This window comes from Leptodactylus fuscus, chromosome 8 (genome assembly GCF_031893055.1).
Source record: "Leptodactylus fuscus isolate aLepFus1 chromosome 8, aLepFus1.hap2, whole genome shotgun sequence".
NCBI lineage: Eukaryota > Metazoa > Chordata > Amphibia > Anura > Leptodactylidae > Leptodactylus > Leptodactylus fuscus.
This window is the reverse complement of record NC_134272.1, coordinates 9284277-9305065: the sequence shown is the minus strand read 5'-3', so window position 1 is coordinate 9305065 and position 20789 is coordinate 9284277. Positions and strand designations below refer to the sequence as shown.

Sequence of the window (20789 nt, the reverse complement as noted above, 5' to 3'; positions counted from 1 at the left end):
TCTCCTGTCTATCCATTAGTAGTAAAATCACAAGTAGATTAGCCAGTCCATTAATAGTTAAAAAAACCAAACAGAGCCAACGCAGTCGGAAAGCACGAGAGGCCGTTTAGTAACGCTTGCCTTTGGAGACATAGTGGTTTCTGTAGGGAATAGGGTTTAGCTGCTCTGTTGAACGCAATTGGCAAAAAAGTCAAAGGCAAGACTGGCCATGTGGCCCTATGAAGGGCTACAGTGGTTACCACTTCACACCAGTATAGGTGGAGGTATATGGCAGTAATGCCCCCATGTGTGTAACCAACAATCTGTATTCTGCACTTTCCTAAAGTCTGCATGGTTCTATAGGAATCCCTATACAAATGTCTCAAGACTGCAAGAATAAGAAGGGTCCTAAAACAAGTCTGCATCGTCTAGAGAGAGTCCTGGATACTGGATGGAAGGTCTTGTAAGGAAATAATAGTCACTCCGACAGGACGTCAAGAGGTTTCTAGGAAAGCAGAAGATTTGATAACATCTAATAACAGGGGTCCAGTAAGGGGAATAGTTTGTGTACAGACAAGTGTTACCAACTGTACAATGTGGAGATGGCAAGTGCAGTGGAGTCCGGATATAAAAGGGGATGTTCAAGACCCCGGAAAAGGATCTACAGGAGGGGTCATCAGTATCAGATCGTAACGGTCCGACAAACGGACACGGACCCAGGCATCTGATTTGGCTGTCGAAAGCTGCATATAATGTATATAATGTATACGTCCAGACACATCCCTGCTACTATTTGAGTGAATGGGAGCAGAACAGCAGTTCCCCAGCGCTACCGCTAATGTACGGAGCCAGAAGCTGTATACAGTGTACGGAGCCAGAAGCTGTATACAGAGCCAGAAGCTGTATACAGTGTACAGAGCCAGAAGCTGAATACAGTGTACAGAGCCAGAAGCTGAATACAGTGTACAGAGCCAGAAGCTGTATACAGTGTACAGAGCCAGAAGCTGTACACAGTGTACGGAGCCAGAAGCTGTACACAGTGTACAGAGCCAGAAGCTGTATACAGAGCCAGAAGCTGAATACAGAGCCAGAAGCTGAATACAGAGCCAGAAGCTGAATACAGAGCCAGAAGCTGAATACAGAGCCAGAAGCTGTATACAGTGTACAGAGCCAGAAGCTGTATACAGAGCCAGAAGCTGTATACAGAGCCAGAAGCTGTATACAGTGTACGGAGCCAGAAGCTGAATACAGTGTACAGAGCCAGAAGCTGAATACAGTGTACGGAGCCAGAAGCTGAATACAGTGTACAGAGCCAGAAGCTGAATACAGTGTACAGAGCCAGAAGCTGAATACAGTGTACAGAGCCAGAAGCTGAATACAGTGTACAGAGCCAGAAGCTGAATACAGTGTACAGAGCCAGAAGCTGTATACAGTGTACAGAGCCAGAAGCTGTATACAGAGCCAGAAGCTGAATACAGTGTACAGAGCCAGAAGCTGTATACAGAGCCAGAAGCTGAATACAGTGTACAAAGCCAGAAGCTGTATACAGTGTACAGAGTCACACACCCTGTACAGGGGAACTGCATCTCTGCTCCCATTCACTGAAATAGAAGTTAAGCCTTTCCAGCCGTATACCTTATACATGGCTTCCGACACCTGGTGTGGGGTCCAGGTGTCGGACCCCAATGGATCTGATATTGATTACCTGTGGATAGGTCTCGCCTTAGTCTCAGACAACCACTTTAATGAAGATGTCCAGGCTTAGACAAAAATGGCTTCTATTTTCTAAAAACAGCACCACACCTTTCTGCAGGTTTTGTCTGGTGTTGCAGCTCAGCTTCATTACAGTGAGAGCGGCTAAGCCGTCATACCAGACACAGCCTGGACCAAAGCAGCCATGTTTTTGTAGTCTTGGACAACCCCTTTAACTTTCCGTATAAAGCAGAGTATCGTATCACAGAGCATTGAACCACAGGCATTACACAGAGCGTGGTAAGACCGACACTACATGCAATTTACAATCTGGAATGTGCACAGAAAGTCTGGTCATTGGTGACAAAAAAAATCGCTGCCGACCCTGCTAATAGTTTAGTGCATTTTTACAAAATAAAAAATTTTTTTTAATTTCAATATTAATCATAGTCAGTGGTTTCCAAAGGGTTACAAATAATACTGAACAAAAACATTGGCTTTGTAGGCAAGGGGGGAAGAGGGGCAGAAAGGCAACATTAAAAACCAGTAAGCCAAGACCTTGTAAAAGAATACAAAATACAATGTTACATACAGTTTAAATAATAAAATTGCACAAAAATATGAATTCCTTCCAAAAAAAGGCAAAAGAAGAAAAAACATGAGACTTAAAAGACCCCCGGAGGGACGGCGGTCCGTCTATAGAGATAAAAAGGGTTAAGATTCCTGGACTGAGGGATGAGCTCCTCGTTGAGGTCATCGAATACCGAGGAACATCCCAAGCAATTCCACATTTCCATGCAACGGCTTCCTTCGCTCTTCCCGTGGACAGGAGGCAGGGTCTGAAGGCAAGAAGTACAGGGAGGGGGTGTCTAGGAACGCCAACTATTTTTTTTGTAGACACATTGAACCACACAGCGGGAGGAGTTCGGGGCTATGGCAGGTGGACCTCTGTTGGAGACGTCTGTGTCACCCGCTTGCTAGCGAGCTTCCGATTCTGGGCGGTTAGTAGCCAGATACTTTGCTCTCATGCTTGACGTGTACTGGGGAAAAAAAAAAAAAAAAGAGAAAAAAAATTAAAAGTTAGTCGAGTGCTCGGACTTGGAATATAAATGACAAGACCCCGATTTATTCTCATTAAAGTAACCAACAATGTGGGATGAACAAGTCTACACGGGTCTGGTGGATGGTTTGGCGACAATCCGACCCCTTAACCCAAAACATGACCATCGTGATGAATGGCGGAGACATGGAGGTAGCGGTATGGAAGACGACTCCAATGAAGACAAGACGTGGGTGGTATATACCCTATCTCCACGGCTCTCGTTATGGATGGCATACCCTGAAATCTGGAGCGGTCAAGGACATCAATATATTAGTCGTTTGCATTTTCCTTAGTTCAGCCTAAGAACCTCTAAAAGTGGAGGCCCAAACTTAGGGGGCTTTGCAATAACATACAAGTTCAAGAGTTTGGACCTGGGCCGGTTCCTCAGCTTCTTTCACGATACCAGGGGTTGGAGCACCTACGATCAAAGACAACGGATGGCCTATTGTATGGTTATTGCCCTAGAAACGTCCTTAAAGGGAAGCTCCACCTTTAGTAGTCAGACCCAACAGAGTAAGGCGGCCGTGCACATTAGATTTTGTATAGGATTGTCCATATTGGAGGCGCCAAAAGTGGACAATGATGTCAACCACTGGTATTTTTGGCCAACATCCATCTGAAAATTTGCTTTTGGTCGGGCTAAAGTCTGCGCAGACCCGCCTCGAATGATCAAGAGTCTCTACAGGTCAGAGGTCATTCATCAACCGAAATGGCAGAGTCTCTCATTTGGACTGATGACATTCTCCCCGAGTAGAATACATTGCCAGATACATAACAGGATGCAAGGCCCTGACTGATGACAGGGCGCAGGCTACACAACTGCTGGGCGCGACTCACTCACCTTGTCTACGTGAAGGAAAAAGTTGCTGCAATGGGACATTAAAAAATACTTTGAGGCGCCCCAATATTTGGATACTTATATGAGGTGGCAAAGCCGCAACGAGAGCAACATGCAAAGTTCTAAGAGCAGCATCCTGCTGACAGTTTCCTGTTTTCTACATTCTTCTACACCAGAAAAAAATTCTTAATTTTTTTTTTTTTTTGTTATATTGGTGGAAGATTTCTGCTGAAATGAAAGGAACAGATGAGTAACCCCGCCCACAACAAAAAATCAAAACTCCAATCATACCACAATACAAGGTGGGACATCACCATAGAAGTGTGATCAAACTAACAAAAATCAGTGCTGCCCCCTACAGGACAAAAGCATGATCACACATCTACGTGTTCACAGCAACTGTGTGCAGACATGAATGTGCACATGAACACGGACAGGGGGATGTGTTACTGGTGCAGCACTCTCTTATCCTGCCATGTCTTCGGCCTGGCACCCATGTGGGCACACCGAGGAGTGGAGCTTTTTACCATGAAAACTTTCAAATGCTCCAATGCCTGGACCACCATTTATTTGGTGACCGTGGCCACCGCTGCACTATATTACAACACAAGGAAAGTGAATGGGGTTATGTTGAGCCTTGCAGATTACTACGACCCTACTGCGGCTGTACAGTTGTGGTCGCAGCAATCCAAGAATCGCAACGCAACCCTATTCACTTCCATCAATCTGTGATGACAAAGCAACCTGTGGACACGCAGTCAATGCCATAGTGCACACCCACCCTGCAGCATAGGTGACAAAATCAGCACAGGCTGCAACATGCATGGGCTAGCAAGATGGCGTCTAGTCTTTGTCAGACTACCCCTTTAAAGGGATTGCACATTTATCACCTATAGGTGATGTCTGAACGCTGGGGGCCCCGGTTTTGGAATGAGATGATGTCTATCCTAGGTAACCTGCTTGATCTTTACTCTGGTCAGACGGCTACTCATTGTGGAAGAATGGGGGGCCCGGGGACCTGTTGTAGACATCGAAAAAGGACCCAGCCATCAGACAATGATGATGGTGATAAATGTCTACTGTAGTCTGTGACTAGGACATAGACAAGAGACTGTAGTCTGCTGACTGCTCCACATGGATTATATTTTTTTTGTATCATCATGCGACCTCATGTGCTCCTTATTGTACCCCTGACCTTCCTCTGTCACCCAGTCAGACAATGGCAATATAAAGGGAACTATTTCGGAAGAATTTACTACTCCCTGAGCTCCCTCGACCTGCATGTCTGGATCACCTGAACGCAAGTGCAAGACAATAGCAGCCATGAAAACAATGGAGGGAGATGGCAGGAAGTCCACGGGATGGTCATTGTTTTCTGCAGGAATGGAGGTCAATGTGTTAACACCTGTGGAGGGGAAGGAAACAAGAGAGAACAAAAACACCAACAATTTGGAGCCCCAGAGTTATCCAGATGACAAAGACTGGAGAGAGCGGTGAGGGGGGTGGGGAGGGGGGAGAGGTTGGCAAGCTGAGCTCATCCTCATGCATGCAGCCAGCAAGAAGGTTGCGCCACAGCTCTGCCCTCTGCCAAGTGCGGGGCGGCTGCTGCCAAAGCTGGATGGAGTAAAGCACAGCGGGCGGCGGGCAGACACAGTGTAAGCACAGACAGCGTGACTCCATTGGAAGGGATCAAGCGAGGATGAAGAGGACGTGTTCGGAGGAGTGCGGGTCACAAGTGTCAGGGCAGCCGAAATGTGATCATGGAGAGAGCGCTGACTACTAAGGCAACATCTTACAGCAGGAGACAACATGAGCCAAAAATATGGCCTCCTGGATCTCCACCACACTCAACACTACATGACGTATACTCGTAAAGGGGACCTTTCTCCACCAACTCCTGGCATCCTTCAATAGGTGGCGCTCCAGTGTTCCCCCACCGTTCCTGAGCAGACAACAAGCCCCTCTAATAAGTACAACCTAGATGATCGTCACTATGTCGTGTGGAGAAGCAGATACACCTATAAGACGTAACATCAAACGGGTGCCGGAGACTAGAAGGAAGGTTCGATGTAAATGCCGCAGGTGGCAAATGGTATTATAGTTCACCGGACACAGCCCAGAGCGGAGGAAAGCTGGGTCAGACATCACTAACTCTCTACAAACCCCCTTTAAGAGTCCTTAAAGTGCACCTCTAGGTATAAAGCACTTGCCATAGATAAACAGTACAAGTGAATAGAAGAAACGTCTAGAAGGACATCGGTTTCCTTCTCTGCTTATCAGGCTATGTTACTCTTTACATATTAGACTATGAAGTGGGGAGGCATTGGACAAGACACTAATAATTACTGCGGCTACACTCTGATACTCTGCTAGGTTGTAGATAGGAGGCTGTGAGTGCACAGAATAAGCCAATAAATCCCTTACTCCACCTTCCCTTCTCTGTAGAGCTCTAGGTGTGGCGCTGAATAAGGAGACAAAATCTTCTGCAAGCAACAGATAAGGAGGAGAACAGGTTAACAAGCAGAGAAGGAAACCCATCTCCTTAATAAGATATATTACAAAGTTTCTTATAGTCTCCTGACAAGTTAGAGGTACCCTTTACGCATAGGATTGGGGCTAACTACCCAACACCTCCAAATCTAAGGTGCCCATAGAAATGAGCTACTATTCGTATGGGCTCGGCTCTGTGGATATCTGTGCTCTTACTGGGTGGTCCAGTATACATACAGTATACCTCCGATATAAGGCTACCACATTATCTGCAGGTTGCCCCCTGGGGTCCCATTGAATAAAAATGCTGCACAGTATACTTTCTTTTAGCAATGGCCCTCGGAATAGGAAAGCGCAGATTTATACACCCCAACAGAGGCCAGAAAACACTCTTGTGGCCTCCTTCAGGTGAATGGAGCCCTATGGACATAGAGCCCTTGCTGGTCTTCCTCCCTTCAATCTTAAGATATTAGAAGAATCCCATAAGGAATGGCCATTGGACCGCTAGAGTATAACAGATCTGTTCACAGGGTAAACCTTGGTACCTCCCGAAATGTGTAACCTTATGATGAATTCATTTTGTAAAGGGCCGTGTGATAAAGGTTTCAGCAGGGAAAGGACATGCATGCTTGGCACAGCCATTGCTATGGAGGAGGACGGGGGAATTCTGCCATTGTTTATCATGGGGTTGGGAGGGAGATCACATTGGCAGATCACACTCCTGCCCGTCCATAGTCCGCAGGGAAGGTTAGACTTTCAGCTTTATATCTTTTTATAATTATATTTCTATCAAATATTTAGGTTTTTATTAAACACACCGTCAAATATAGAAGGACGGGGAATAATGAGGTTTCACAATGCCCTAGGCCCTTCACATGAGGGATAGTTATAATCTACATCGGTGCAGATGGTCCTCAGATCCTCCTCCCGTGTTCTTCCTAAATAAGCCCTCTGGTATGTTACAGGACAAACTAGCCATAGGATTATAAAGAGGACTCTCCGCATCTGACACCTAAAGCTACTTAGACTTTACATTGTTCTGCTCCTCTGTTATTCCTCTGGGAAATGACTAAAAGGATCATTGGGCATTTATTATTATTTCTCTTACTTACATAGCACCAACCTATACCGCAGCGCTTTTAATCACTGTCCCATATAAAAGATGACAATGTATAATCCCTATCAGTAGGTATTTGGAGTGCGGGAACCCAAGGAAACATGGGGAGAACTTGTTGATCAGTGGAGTCCCACACCGATTATGAGAATGGGGACACGGGGACCCCCCCCAGCGGACTGTTCTTGGCCGTCTCTGGCAGTCCCAAAGTAGAGAATGGAACCACAGTGCACATGTGACCAGTTGCTCCATTTGGGGGAACTAGAGACCCCCCCATTCTAATGATCCTTGGATGTCCCAACAGTCGAAGACTTGACGATGGAGCAACCAGACGCTCCATTCCTTTGCAAGCGCAAGGAATCCCATTCTCATGATCAGAGGGGGTCCCAATGGCTGGACAATAACTGGAACGCCCCTTTAAGCCTTAACCAGAGCTGTGTCCTCTTTGTCTAGATCAGTCGGAGTACAGTAATGGCGCATCATAGTACTTTAGCATTAGAGCTAGGTGTGATATGTTAAAATTCCCGTTGTGAAAGTGGTATGCTCCACTAGGAGAATGGTAACACCTACGTGGTCAATTTATACATTTCCAGGAGGAATAACAGAGGACTGGCGTAAGCAAAGATACAGCAGCATTGTCATTACATTACAAGTGTCAGGAGAGATGACAGGTCCGCTAGAAAGGAGAGAATCAACACTTCTCCCCTATGAATGGTCTGTGGGGGTTCAGTGGCAGGACCCCCAGTGTTCACACATTTATCCCACCTCTACATAGGGGATATGTGTCCTCTAAGGATAGAAAACAGTATTTTGGATATCTATAACTAAACTTTCAGACTTATGATTTTCTTGCAGAACTCGAGTTATGAATACATTGTGTCTCCTTTCTGTGAGATCCTCCATGTATTCACATGAGGGGGGGGGTTCATGTCACACAGTTATATCTCAGGTATTATATAACATACAAGCTTGCTCCTGGTGTCATATGGAAGAGGAGATTCTCTTCTTTCATGTGACACTAAAGTTAGACAATCTATATTATTTACAGAGATATCACTGGTTGAAAACACAGTCGGGATTAGGAGATCTATAGACAGAATGTATAAGATATAGGATACAAAAATCCCAATTCCTGACCGTGTGCACATATTATAATGTCCAAAACAGAACTGTATGAAGAGACCCCCCTCTACCTCTTACACAGCCCCGTCCTCCATACACAGTAATATTCAGAAGGAGCAGGAACAAGGGAGAGAGTGAAACCATCAGGATGTCACAGAAAGGAGACCAAAATGTGTTAATAAAGTCTATTCCAATGAATGACAAATACTGACAGAAAATCAAACGCTGTCCGAAACTTTAGTTATGCTTTTGTTTTTATCTATATGCGAGTGAGATCTTTAGAGTGATGGCAACTTTACTCCAAAGAGTAACCTATCTATCTGCAGGACTGGGGTGATATGCTGGTTCTGGTGACAGTAACCTATCTATCTGCAGGACTGGGGTGATATGCTGGTTCTGGTGACAGTAACCTATCTATCTGCAGGGCTGGGGTGATATGCTGGTTCTGGTGACAGTAACCTATCTACCTGCAGGGCTGGGGTGATATGCTGGCTCTGGTGACAGTAACCTATCTATCTGCAGGGCTGGGGTGATATGCTGGGTCTGGTGACAGTAACCTATCTATCTGCAGGGCTGGGGTGATATGCTGGTTCTGGTGACAGTAACCTATCTATCTGCAGGGCTGGGGTGATATGCTGGGTCTGGTGACAGTAACCTATCTATCTGCAGGGCTGGGGTGATATGCTGGTTCTGGTGACAGTAACCTATCTATCTGCAGGGCTGGGGTGATATGCTGGTTCTGGTGACAGTAACCTATCTATCTGCAGGGCTGGGGTGATATGCTGGTTCTGGTGACAGTAACCTATCTATCTGCAGGGCTGGGGTGATATGCTGGATCTGGTGACAGTAACCTATCTATCTGCAGGGCTGGGGTGATATGCTGGTTCTGGTGACAGTAACCTATCTATCTTCAGGACTGGGGTGATATGCTGGTTCTGCTGACAGACTCCCTTTAAGCTCTTCCATCTTGTTTTTGGCTACGCCGGGGGTATAAGTTCTCAGTATTCCTGCATACCTTGGCTTCTCACTTCCATTGTGATACTATCAGTGAATCTTCCTGCATAAGAGATTACAGTAGACAACACTTTCCTCTACAGTGGAAGATAAAGGTATGTCGCCATATACCGGCCCCTATAATGGGTACACAGGGACGTATGGACACATCACAGATTCACAATTGGGGACACTACCACCATATATCTCTGACGTAGCCAAAAATCTGACCTTACGTGACACCTGTCCATACCTTCAGTGTTGATGAGAGGGACATTATCCATTGTCCTGCACCATACATGTTCTCCATGGTGTCCTACATGAACATTAGTCAGACGCTGACTCTAGCCATTAATATATCCCAGATCTGTCCCATTTCAGGCTTTGGTTGTGGTGTTTGGGGAGTTGGTGGCGTTGGCCGGGAGGGAGGTAGAAAAGGAGGAGAAGAGTGCAGGGTAAAGGAGAAGGGAAGGGTTACGTGAGGGGAAGGAGGACCTTGGTTTCAGTACCTGTTCCAATAGAGAGCGCTGTTACCAGTACGTCCGGGCATTGTCCGAGGGTTTAAACTGCCAGCTCAAATGGCTGCTACTGTCCATGGCAGCCAAATACAACTGTGATGTTGCAGGAAAGAAAGAGAAAAAGAAAGTGGAGCCTGAACGTGCAATGAAACATGATATAGTGCAGCCGACACATCATGGTGGATTGTACATCCATGTGTGTGCAAGAGGGAGGGCGCTATCACTCTACAGGAATAGCCCTGGATCAAAAAAAAGGGAGCACACGGGGGAGGGAAGACTTGGAGAAGAGATACCAACAAACACTTCACCATGTCAGACGTCTCGCCATGTTCTTTAGATACCAGTACCTGGGCGTTACCGTATGTATTCGTGATGGAATAGAGAATGACCCCCAAATTCTGCAGGAGACTGAACCCCTTGAGGCTGGGCATAGCTGTCAGTCTCGGAGCGGTCTAAAGCATAGGGCCCCCCTTTATTTGGTCTTCTAAGACCCTAAGTGAAATGCCAGTAATAAAGAAGATGCATCCAGCCAGGCCCCATATTGGATGGAGAGCTTGAAAACCAAATATGGAGAACATCATCCAGTAATAAAATCCTGGTTTGCCCGGTACAAGTGCCGTCACCTTCCCCATTGCTATAGAAGGAGGTCAGAGCATAGGCTTACAATTCCTCCATGACCACACAGTTTACTTGTTCACCTCCCCTTTAATGAGTAGCGAAGAGGCCGCTCCGGGGTCGTCTGTCCATTCTGAAAGCAGGAAGGCCGATGTATGGGCTACATAAAGAAACATCACTCAAAACGCCATACTAAGTCCTCTGCAACTGATGAGCTATAAATCTGATCCGAGGGTCAGTGACCGATTCCATATATACCCGTGTGTGGTGCAGACCGAGCAAGAAACCGCCTGTAAAGTCAGAGAAGGGATAAAATTCTGTCAGCCCGCGGTCACCACTAGGGGGAGGCAATGAGCTTGCTGCATACTGAGTATACATTATACCCAATCATCACACAGTAAGCAGTGAGCTCCCCCTAGAGGTGGTTGCAGACAGTGAGAATCCAAAATCACCAGGGAATCCACCAACATGGCTGGATGAGAATGCGTGTGCCCAATATCGGCTACATTACAATATTCCTAAAGGAACACTACATCTAAAGATAAATACTACAAGCAAAGAGATATAACTCTCACATTTTCTGCATGATCCTGACACAAACCGTCCAGTAGAAACCCTGCAGAAAGCAAAGGGTTAAACTCCTACTGACTGGTGGAGGGTTGGGGGGGGGGGGGGTCAGTGTATTTTACAAGGGTTTTCCAGGTTATATATACATACCCTTAGGCTAGGTCATCTATAGCAGATCAATGGGGGGGGGGGGATGACACCTGGCGCCCCCACCAATCCGCTGCTTGCACCCAGAGCTGGATGTAGCGCAGAACACAGTTTCCTATGTAGCAACCTGACCTGTTTGCAGTTCACCGCCCAGTAACCCGGCCAAGATCTCTGGCTGTGAACCGCTGATCAGTAGGGGTGCCTGATCCCCACCGACCCCTGACATTCTAAGGACAGACCATCAAGCTCTATAATCCAGCAAGCCCTTTCAATGATCCTTTGTTCCTCTACAGACAGGAGGGGGGGGGGGGGGAGGTTCCTGCTGCAGCTGGTTGTCTTACAATCAGACACGATACAAGGAGGGACATGGCTGGTCCCCTGAGAGAAGATTTATTTTATAGGTGTCTCAGTTGTAATAGAAGACTAAATACGATCAAAGGAAAAGGAAGAGACGAAGGGAGGAAGTGATGGGAGATTTTTCAGTTTCCATATGTTATGTATTACTGTATGTGAGGAAACGGCCAATCTCAAGGGGGCAACACAGAATGGCCTAGACTAAAATCCAGAATGGCCAATCCTTGTTGCTCTTGACATCAGCGGGAGCGGACTGCTGCCCCTAGACTTCTCCCAATGACCGAGGCAAACAGGACCAGTGAGAGCTAAAATGTGTCCTTGGAGGAAACCTTTACTGCGTCAGGGAGCACAAGAAATATTCGGGAGATTCAGCTTATATGGCCAAGAGACAATGATAAGATGAAGCAGTGACCACCACCAGCACGCTCTCTGACTGTCTAATAGAGGATACTAGGTGACTATTCCCAGCATGACCATACAGTGCCCAATGGAAAGCTTGCGGCCTGAGTAATGGTCGGGGTCTGTGTCCAACGGTTGAGCCGATCCCCTTCCAGCAAAGAGAAATCTTAAAGATACAGCGCACAATCTCATTTACTTCCAGCTTGTGACAAGACTTTCTGAATTTGGTGTGAAAGCACTTAAAGGGGCACCTCCGTCTAATATGGGGGTGCCGTATCTCTAGGACATGCCATCTCTTCGTGACTGGTGGGGGGTTCGACCTCTCACAGCACCACGGCCCCGTGATCACAGTGATGGCAGATCCTAGTCAAAGGGGAAAACTGGAAAAACTAGCGCCCTGTCCATTTCAACGTTGCAGAGGACCAGGGGTAGGTGAGAGTCACTTCTTTCCTTATTTATCTCACCCCCCTTGGATGAAGTGGAACCCTGCCTGCAAGTTGAATGTAAGAGGACCTCTACAAGCTTACCCCAAATCCAGCAAAGGTGAGGATGACCGAGACAGACTCCATGAAAATGGCTCTGGGATGAGATGTTCACACGAGCACGTATGGAGGTGACGTTCAGGTGCACACAGAGATACAAAGTAACAGAGACCCCCATCCTCAATGTCTTCCCTAAAACTACAGACTATGAGGGTTTGGGTATCTTCAGATAATATGGCAATGGACAACGCTGGAGCTGTGTGTGTGTGAGGGGATTTGCACGTGACTTCAACGTATATGGGATATGTAGTATAGGTAATGGATCAGTCTATGCACCGACGTGTCTGCCCTTACCCTCAGCTACTATCTGGTTAAAGGGGTGGTCGCATTCCGCGCAGCCAGGGGGAGGGCTATAAAATAAATCTGCATTTGGCCTTACCTGCATCCTCTGCGCTGGGCCGGTTGCAGCGCTGACATCACCAGAGCAGCCATTCTGTATGCAAACAGAGCCCCGGAGGTGATGGCCGGCCCAGCGCGGGAACAGAGAGCGAGAAGCAGGTAAGAACCAATGCAGAGTTATTTTATAGCCCTCTCCCTAACGGTCAGCAATTTTATTTTTTTTTTTAATTCTGGACAACCCCTTTAATAGAGAATTTTTTTTCATTCTGTAACTCACAACACAACCACTAGGTGGCCACATACAGGATAGACATCCTGTGACAGAACATTGCTGAATCGTGATGTTTTTGAAGAGCTGCTCATCTTGTGACACATGTACGTGGACATGTCCAGCCAAGAGGTAAGGTAAGGAAGGACACACGCCGTACGTCGGCTGATGCCAATGACTATTTGAATTGGTTGATGCTCGAGGTTAAATAGATAGTCATCCCAGTTTAAAGGGGTTACCCCGGATTAGAAACAGCGCCGCTCTTATCCACAACTTCTGTTTGGTACTGCAACTTGCTTTGAAATAAGGATGAGTTGCAATACCAAACATGGCCCAGGCACAAGGGTGGCACTGTTTCTGAAGCAACCTTCAAGGTCTGAATGTGCCACATTTATGGAGTAGACTAATGAAGAGAACCTTTCACCACCTCCACTTCTTTTGCATCCTTTAATAGGCCCATCTTCACTGATTCCAGTACAGCTGGGGACTTTCTATAGCGTCTACTGTTCCTGAGCAACCAGTACAGGAAGTTTTGGTGCCTGGTACGTAAAGTAGACTCTCTAATGTCTAGTGGGTGGTGTCAGACAGGAGAAGGCAAGGGGGCATGGCTCAGGGCTCCAATCAGAGGCAGACAATGTAGGAGCTCTGAGTCACGCCCCCTTGCCTGCTCCTGTCTGACACCACCCACTTGACATTAGAGAGTCTAGTTATCATACCAGGCACCAAAGTGCATTGGTTGCTCAGGAACGGTGGGGGGCACAGAAAAAATTCCAACTATGCCACAACCAGTGGAGCAGCGTTCATATAAGGATGAAAAGAGCCGGAGTAACGGGGGGTGGTGAAAGGTCATGCAGCACTTGCTTATGTTTTACCAATATACTTCAGACACTATGCAGACTGCTCCCTCCTCCAAGTACTGTCTAGTTGACTACCTACTATCAGAGATGTGACTGCGCTCATTTCTAACAGGAGGACTATAGAAAACATGCAGGACGTGAGGCCTAACACACACTCAGCTCTGCCCGGATGATGTAGAATGGGGGTGAAGTGGCAACAAAACTTACTGAAGGAGGAGGTGACTCACGGCCAATCAGAGGAGTGTTTTCACAGCGGGGATTTTGGAAGTTTGCATTCTGACTCCTGCAAAAACGGAAATACCTTCATCAAAATAAAACTGTGGCTTCAGAATCCAGGTGTCAAGATAGAGACAAAACAGATTCTGCGCAAGGAATGGATCACTCTAAAGCAGCCGCCTACTAAAGCCAAGAGCACAAAGGGTTAATAAGAGACGCCAACCAGAGGAAAAGACCATGCACCCACCTAGACAGGCCGAGGAGGAGACGGGCAGGGCCTTGGCTGAAGACAGAATGGCAACACTGTAGACTATCACCTATAAGCTCCTTGATCGGGGAAGATAAAGGGTCCTAAATGGGTCTGGTCGGTGCTACTTACTGGCCAAGATGGCCATATAATGGCCGTGTTCACCAGGTTGGAGTCCTCTCATGCGCTTGCTTGGCCAGTCACAAGAGCCAACATAGCTCAAGCGCACCAATTTACACAAAGAGCAGTAGCCCGATCAGGTGATTGGGGTTCCCATAGCTGCACCCACTGTCTAGCACTGAGATCTCCCTCCTAGTAATACATGTGAGGTCTGTGTCCCCAGGACGCCGCTGCCTTCACTAGCTCTTCTACCTTGTCTAATCCCCCCGCCCGCTGTATAATCTGCTGTAGGTTCTCTCCTTTCTCTTTACCCTCATACACAGTCTGAGCCCTAAATGATCTTTTCTATCCGTCTACAGCCTGTGTGATCTGCCTCCTCTGATTACTTGGATGTCTCTCCCCCCCCCCCCCCCGTTGCTTCATTCTTAGCTGTTTACAACCTCCTCCACTCCCTGCTGCCATCTTTAACACCAAGAAATTTAGGGACAGAAAGCGCAAGCAGAGCTGACGGATCTGGAGGAGTCTCCAAGTGTGGAAAAATGCTGCAAAGTAAGAATGTTTTCAGAGATAGAAGGGTTAATAGTTTATTTTTGTCAAATAACAAAAATGAAGTGAATGGAAAAAAATAGAAATGCAAATCCCATTAATCTTTGGTGTGACCTTTGCCCTTTGGAGGAGGAGTTCTGGAAGTGATGATCCGGCCCCCGCAGAGCCCTGACCTCATCATCATCCAGTCTGTCTGGGATGACATGAAGAGGCAGACAGATTGGAGCAAACAACATCCACAGAAGATCTGGGCTTAGTTCTCCAAGATGGCGGCAGGAACAACCTCCCTGCCCAGTTCTACCAAAAACTGTCTGCAAGTACCGAGAAGAAGGCAAAGGGCAAAGGTCACACCAAATACTGATGAAATTTACATTTCTCTTTTCTTCATTTTAGAACATACTTACTTTGCAGCATTTTTTCCACACCTGCCTAAAATGTCTGTGCAGTCCCGTATATCGGACTCAGCAGGACAGCCGGCTAGGTGAAGAAGTTACACATACTACACAGAAGTGAAACGATAGAAAAATGCTAATAAAGACAATTTAAAAAGTTACTAATTCTGCATTTGGGAATCAAATGAAATTTAAAAAAAAAAAATCATTGCATCGGTGTCCATGGCCTTTAAGAGGGCAATAATCCATCATGTGGTGTGTTTATGAGCTTACTCTGCTGTAGAGATTGTATTGTTGTCAGCCATGTTCCCTGTAATGACTGAAGTGGCGGTGACCCTTCTCGCCCCAGTGTCATAGTACATGGTATTATAAACACCCTATAAGATGGCCGACTCACATACATATGATGGGTTTCTTCCTTCCTGAGGGGATACCGGGGGATTACATGTACAGATACACTCACATGTCGTGTATACATGGAGCCCGCTATTTAAAGTTATTACACCAAAATCTGCATAAAGCTGCAGTATGAACAAACAGGTCTGTACAACCGCTGACCATATAAAAGTATACAGGTAAATCCTGTGTGTATCGGGGGCGAAATGTATTGCTGGTCCTGTTGTATGTGACCGTGTCATGACTGTAATATGTTATATGTGACACAGCAGACAGGACTCGTCTCCATACATCCATAAGAGTAACGTCATTCATGGCCGCTAACATTTTTTGGGTTTTTAGATGTAACTAAATATTTCATTTTCTTGCAGCATTTTTTAAATTTGTAATAAACTATATGAACAAATGTTGGGTCTTTCTGTGAAATTCTGCACTGAAATCCATTTTTCCCCCTATTTCACTATTCACAGCTGAAATCTGTACACTGTTTTCAATAGGTGGGAAGCTGAGGAAGTGGATGGGGTCACTTAAAGGGATCCTATCATTGGATACCCTCCCCCCCCCCCTAACAAGTAGGAATAACCTTAAGAAAGGCTATTCTTCTCCTACCTTCAGATGTCTTCTCCGCGCCGCTGTTCGGTAGAAATTCGGGTTTTCTTCAGTATGCAAATGAGTTCTCTCGCAGCACTGGGGGCATCTCCAATGCTGAGAGAGAACTCTCCAGTGACGCCTCCATCTTCTTCTGGAACGTCCTCTTGCTGTGTCTTCTTTTGTCCTGGGTTTCAATCTTCTAGGCCTCGGGCAGAGACGACTGTGCATGCCTGGGCCACAAGAAAATGGCCGCTTACACCAGCTTACTGTAAGAAGTAAGCTGGTGTAAGCGGCCATTTTCTTGTGGCCCGGGCATGTGCAGTCGGTTCTGCCTGAGGCCTAGAAGATTGAAACCCAGGACAGAAGAAGACACGGAGAGGCTGTTCATGAAGAAGATGGAGGCAGGGCTGGAGAGTTCTCTCGCAGTATTGGGGACGCTCCCAGTGCTGCGAGAGAACTTATTTTCATACCAAAGAAAACCCGGATTTCTACTGAACAGCGGTGCAGAGAAGACATCTAAAGGTATACCTACATGTTAGGGAGAAAAAAGGGTATCTAATGATAGGATTACTTTAAAACACTTATATTTTGGGCATGTAATAAGATAGACCAGTGCACCTGGTGTCCTATGAAAGCCCAAGGGCAGGATCTTGCATAGTGCAGGGCAGCTGTAGAGGCTGGGGGGGGGGGGGGGGGGGGGGGGTGAGAGGTCACTTTAACCATTAAAAAATGTAGAACAATTGTGCCGTCGTGTGAAAAATGCACCAAAATCACAGTTCTATTGCTATTACGTCTAGAGCTATCACCAGTTGAATAGGCAGCTGCTCCAAATCCCGACTGGTGCCGTCCCTGGAGACAAAACTGTAATCTGGTGTCCTATGAAAGCAGGGATTCTTGTCTTTCATATGGCACCAGGAACATTATTCTAAATTATAAAATGTCCAAGATATATCGGTTTAATGTGACCCTCCCCAGACTCAGCTTCTTTGCATTATACAAGTGCCCACCCACCTGTACACAGTCAGATGCAGTATACAGAGCTCAGCTTTAATAGGGAAAGAAAAGAAGAAAAATAACTTTACGTTCTATTATACTATACAATTATTAATATTCTATAATATTAATGTATTTAGATACATAGTTTGCCTATTTATTTTCATAGGAATTCAATCATTTTTCCTGATTTAGAGGATCTTTATTGCTTCTTACTGACCATATAGGACACGGCCCTGGCGATAACCCTGTACATGGCTAATCCTGCTCTCAACTAAGATGTGACTATATAGTAGTTTCCAGTGTAGACAAGGCTCTCCTACCCTACAGTAGGTATATATCTAGGGTTCCGCTAGCTTAAATGATGCAAAAGTTTATACCAGATTCACTACAGATGTAATAGGGAAAAAATAGGAGGAAATGTAACATAAAACACTCATGACTGTGAGGCCACCGACTATGAGGTGAAATGCTGATGAGGAAGGGGCTGCACAACATGTAAAGGTCATCTATGACAGGATTCCACAATTGTCTTGTGCAATAACTCAATTACAATGTATACTATACCATCCCCCCATCTATGAGGCTGACTTACATGTACTCCGTCACTGGTGCGTTGCTGACGGTATGTGCGGCTGCCGGGATACTTGTCTCGCTGCCGTAGCTGCTCCCACAACTGTACAAGCTTGGCATGTGCACCCTGTAGAGGTTGTCATGAGTCTGTCGCGTCCCTGGTGTGGTGGCCTCCTCGTCCCCGTCTTCATAACTGCCCCTGCCAGGAGAATAAGCAAGCGTTGCGGAAATTACCAACAAACCTTACTGAGAAAATGGCAAACGCTAAAGCAGCACTTACAAAGAAACACAATATCCTTAAGCCCTAAGTATACGGAAAGTTATTAAGGTCATGAATTCAGAGGGTCCCTGGACTTGCATATTAGGATAGGTCGTCCATACGGGATCAGTGGGGGGTTCTGACAACGGAGACTACTATTGGGCAGCTGCTTGAAGAGACCCCAGTGATGGGGCGAGTATTGCAGCGTCATCACTGGATACAAAGCACAGCGCTGAACTGTGTGTAGTGGCTTTGTCTGGTATTGCAGGTTAGCCCTATTTGCTTGAATGGGACTGAGTGCTGTTTTTGTCCGTGCCAATGACTTAATATTCGTCAATCACATGACAGGGGCAATGGCACCGAAGGCTCTTCAAACAGCTAACTAGCAGGGGTCCTCAATATCAAACCTCCCCCCAACCCCATCACATATTGATAACCTAACCTAAGGAAACACTATTGATAAATAAGTTCTGGAAAACTCCTTTAAAATTACACCTAAGGGTACAGAGGCTGACATTGCCAAATACATTTTGCACATTTTCCACTAAGCCACTTGAAACTGTTTTAGGCACAAAACGAGCCTAAAACAATAAGGTACAGGAGGGTATTTTGTGCAAATGGTGCCAGGATTTGTATAAGACTTCTGATACAACTGAAAGTTTATAAGAGATTTATAAATTCTTCACAACATCAACGGGAAACCTGAGATTTTCCAGCAGATGCAATGCTACGTAATTGTATTGTATTGTATTGTATTGTAATTGTATTGTATTCAGGTAGCCATGCTTACTCCTATAGCACCACTAGATGGCAGAAGATTCACACAAATCACTGGATAGGACCAGACGTGTAGAGAATGCACAACTGTAACTCATCTACAAACATGAAGGATTTAAAGCAGGCATGTCAAACTCAGGGTACCCCGAGGGCCACATGAGTAACAAGAGGTTGTTACGAGGGCCGCACACAGCAGCTAATGGCTAGGGCCTAGGGGACTGATCACTAATACCATGCATCACAAAAATCCGGCATTTCTATTGCAGGCTACATAGAGTAGCCTACAATAGAAAGTATAGAATGACAGGCTGGAGCCTCACAAGGCTCCCGGCTGCCATAAAAATACACGCAGGCCCCGAATCTTTCTCTGGGTGCCTGCAATTGCCGGTAAAATGGCACCTCAGTTAAAGCTGGCAGACACCATTATTGTGTTGGAGTTTTGGGGAAGGGTTGGAGTGCTGGGGGAGGGGGCCTTCTGGATGTCTGGCCCTTCCTTGGGCCTGAGGACTGTTTTTTCCCACCCACTTGCAATTCTTGCACTTGGGGGTTAATAGGAGCACTACAGACTGTAATGCTCCAATTAACCCCCAAGTGAAAGAATTACAAGGTGGGTGGGAAAAAAAACAGTCCTCAAGTCCAAGGAAGGGCCAGACAGACATCAAAAAGCCCCCCTCCCCCAGCACTCCAACCCCCCTCCCCCCCCATCATCGTAAATCTAGTATTTATCCCCTCTCCGTAGGATAGGGGTTAAATACTTGAAAAATCACAATTCTTTCTGCAGAAGCTTACCTGATTCTGCTTTTCAGCCTGCGCAGTGGTCTTGTGAGACCGTGTAGGACGCAGGCACACGTCGGTTGAGGACCTGATTACGTGGCCACGTCACCCGGCGTGTGGGGAGGAGGGGGCGGAGCGGAGGGAGGAGGGGGGGAGCGGAGGAGGCAGAGAGCAGGCAGGGAGACCTGCTCTCTGCGAAGGGTGAGGGGCGGCCGCTGGAGCAGCGCTGCGTCCAGCAGGGCCGCCCCAATCCACCGCTCACTTTCCTTGTACATCTGCGGCCCGCACAAAAGTCTCACACTTTGTCTCTAAAGTTTAGAGACAATGTTTGAGACTTTTGTGCGGGCCGCAGATATGCCTGTAAAGGGCCGCATGCGGCCCGCGGGCCGCATGTTTGACATGCCTGATTTAAAGGGACAGAAAACCCAAAAAGCAAATTTTACAAAACAAAAATAGCTAGTTCTAATGTGCACTGAGCACCCAAGTGGCCACACAAGCGCTACACAATGGCCGTGGGAAATGTAACTCACGTCTTGGAGTGCATTTTGGAACAGGTTTCTGGAAGGTCTGAACAATTCCAACATGACACAATCCTGTTACGGACTCACCTCCTCTGCTGCCAGGTATGGGGCACGCTGCAAACTATAGAGCTGAACATCAGGGCGGTGACAAAGGAGAAAAGTACCAGGTAGATGAGCCCCTCCACGCCATCATAGCAGAAACCAGTAAGAGACTGGACGTAATCCTTCAAGGGGACAACACACAAGAGATGTCTTAGTGCACAGATCCCATCCAGAAATCATACAAAGCCTGGCATTGTCCGCACAGCCCTTACCAAATGTAAGCCGCGGCAGTCCACCAGCGCCGTCAGATGCTGCAGGTTGATCTCAGTGGAATTGAGGACTCCTTGGATGTTGACCAGTTTATCCTGCAATGAAACGAAAACCTCAGTCCACAGTCATGAAGATA

At 46.6% G+C, this 20789-nt stretch overlaps 1 protein-coding gene across 4 annotated transcripts in view; it reads right to left on the bottom strand.

Moving 5' to 3' along the window:
• Positions 1–1755: 1755 nt before the first annotated feature.
• Positions 1756–20789, bottom strand: part of TTYH3 (tweety family member 3) — an 82852-nt gene continuing 63818 nt past the window's right edge. The window contains exons 10-15 of one of the 4 annotated variants that reach the window (XM_075284708.1): positions 20656–20748; positions 20429–20565; positions 18033–18209; positions 14144–14219; positions 9840–9941; positions 1756–2711 (exon numbers count right to left, since the gene is read on the bottom strand). In XM_075284708.1, the coding sequence (XP_075140809.1) occupies positions 9861–9941; positions 14144–14219; positions 18033–18209; positions 20429–20565; positions 20656–20748 (564 nt within the window). In that variant the 3' untranslated portion in view covers positions 1756–2711; positions 9840–9860. The remainder of the gene's footprint in view (positions 2712–9839; positions 9942–14143; positions 14220–18032; positions 18210–20428; positions 20566–20655; positions 20749–20789) is intronic. The other 3 variants (XM_075284709.1, XM_075284710.1, XM_075284711.1) reach the window with 3 other exon arrangements.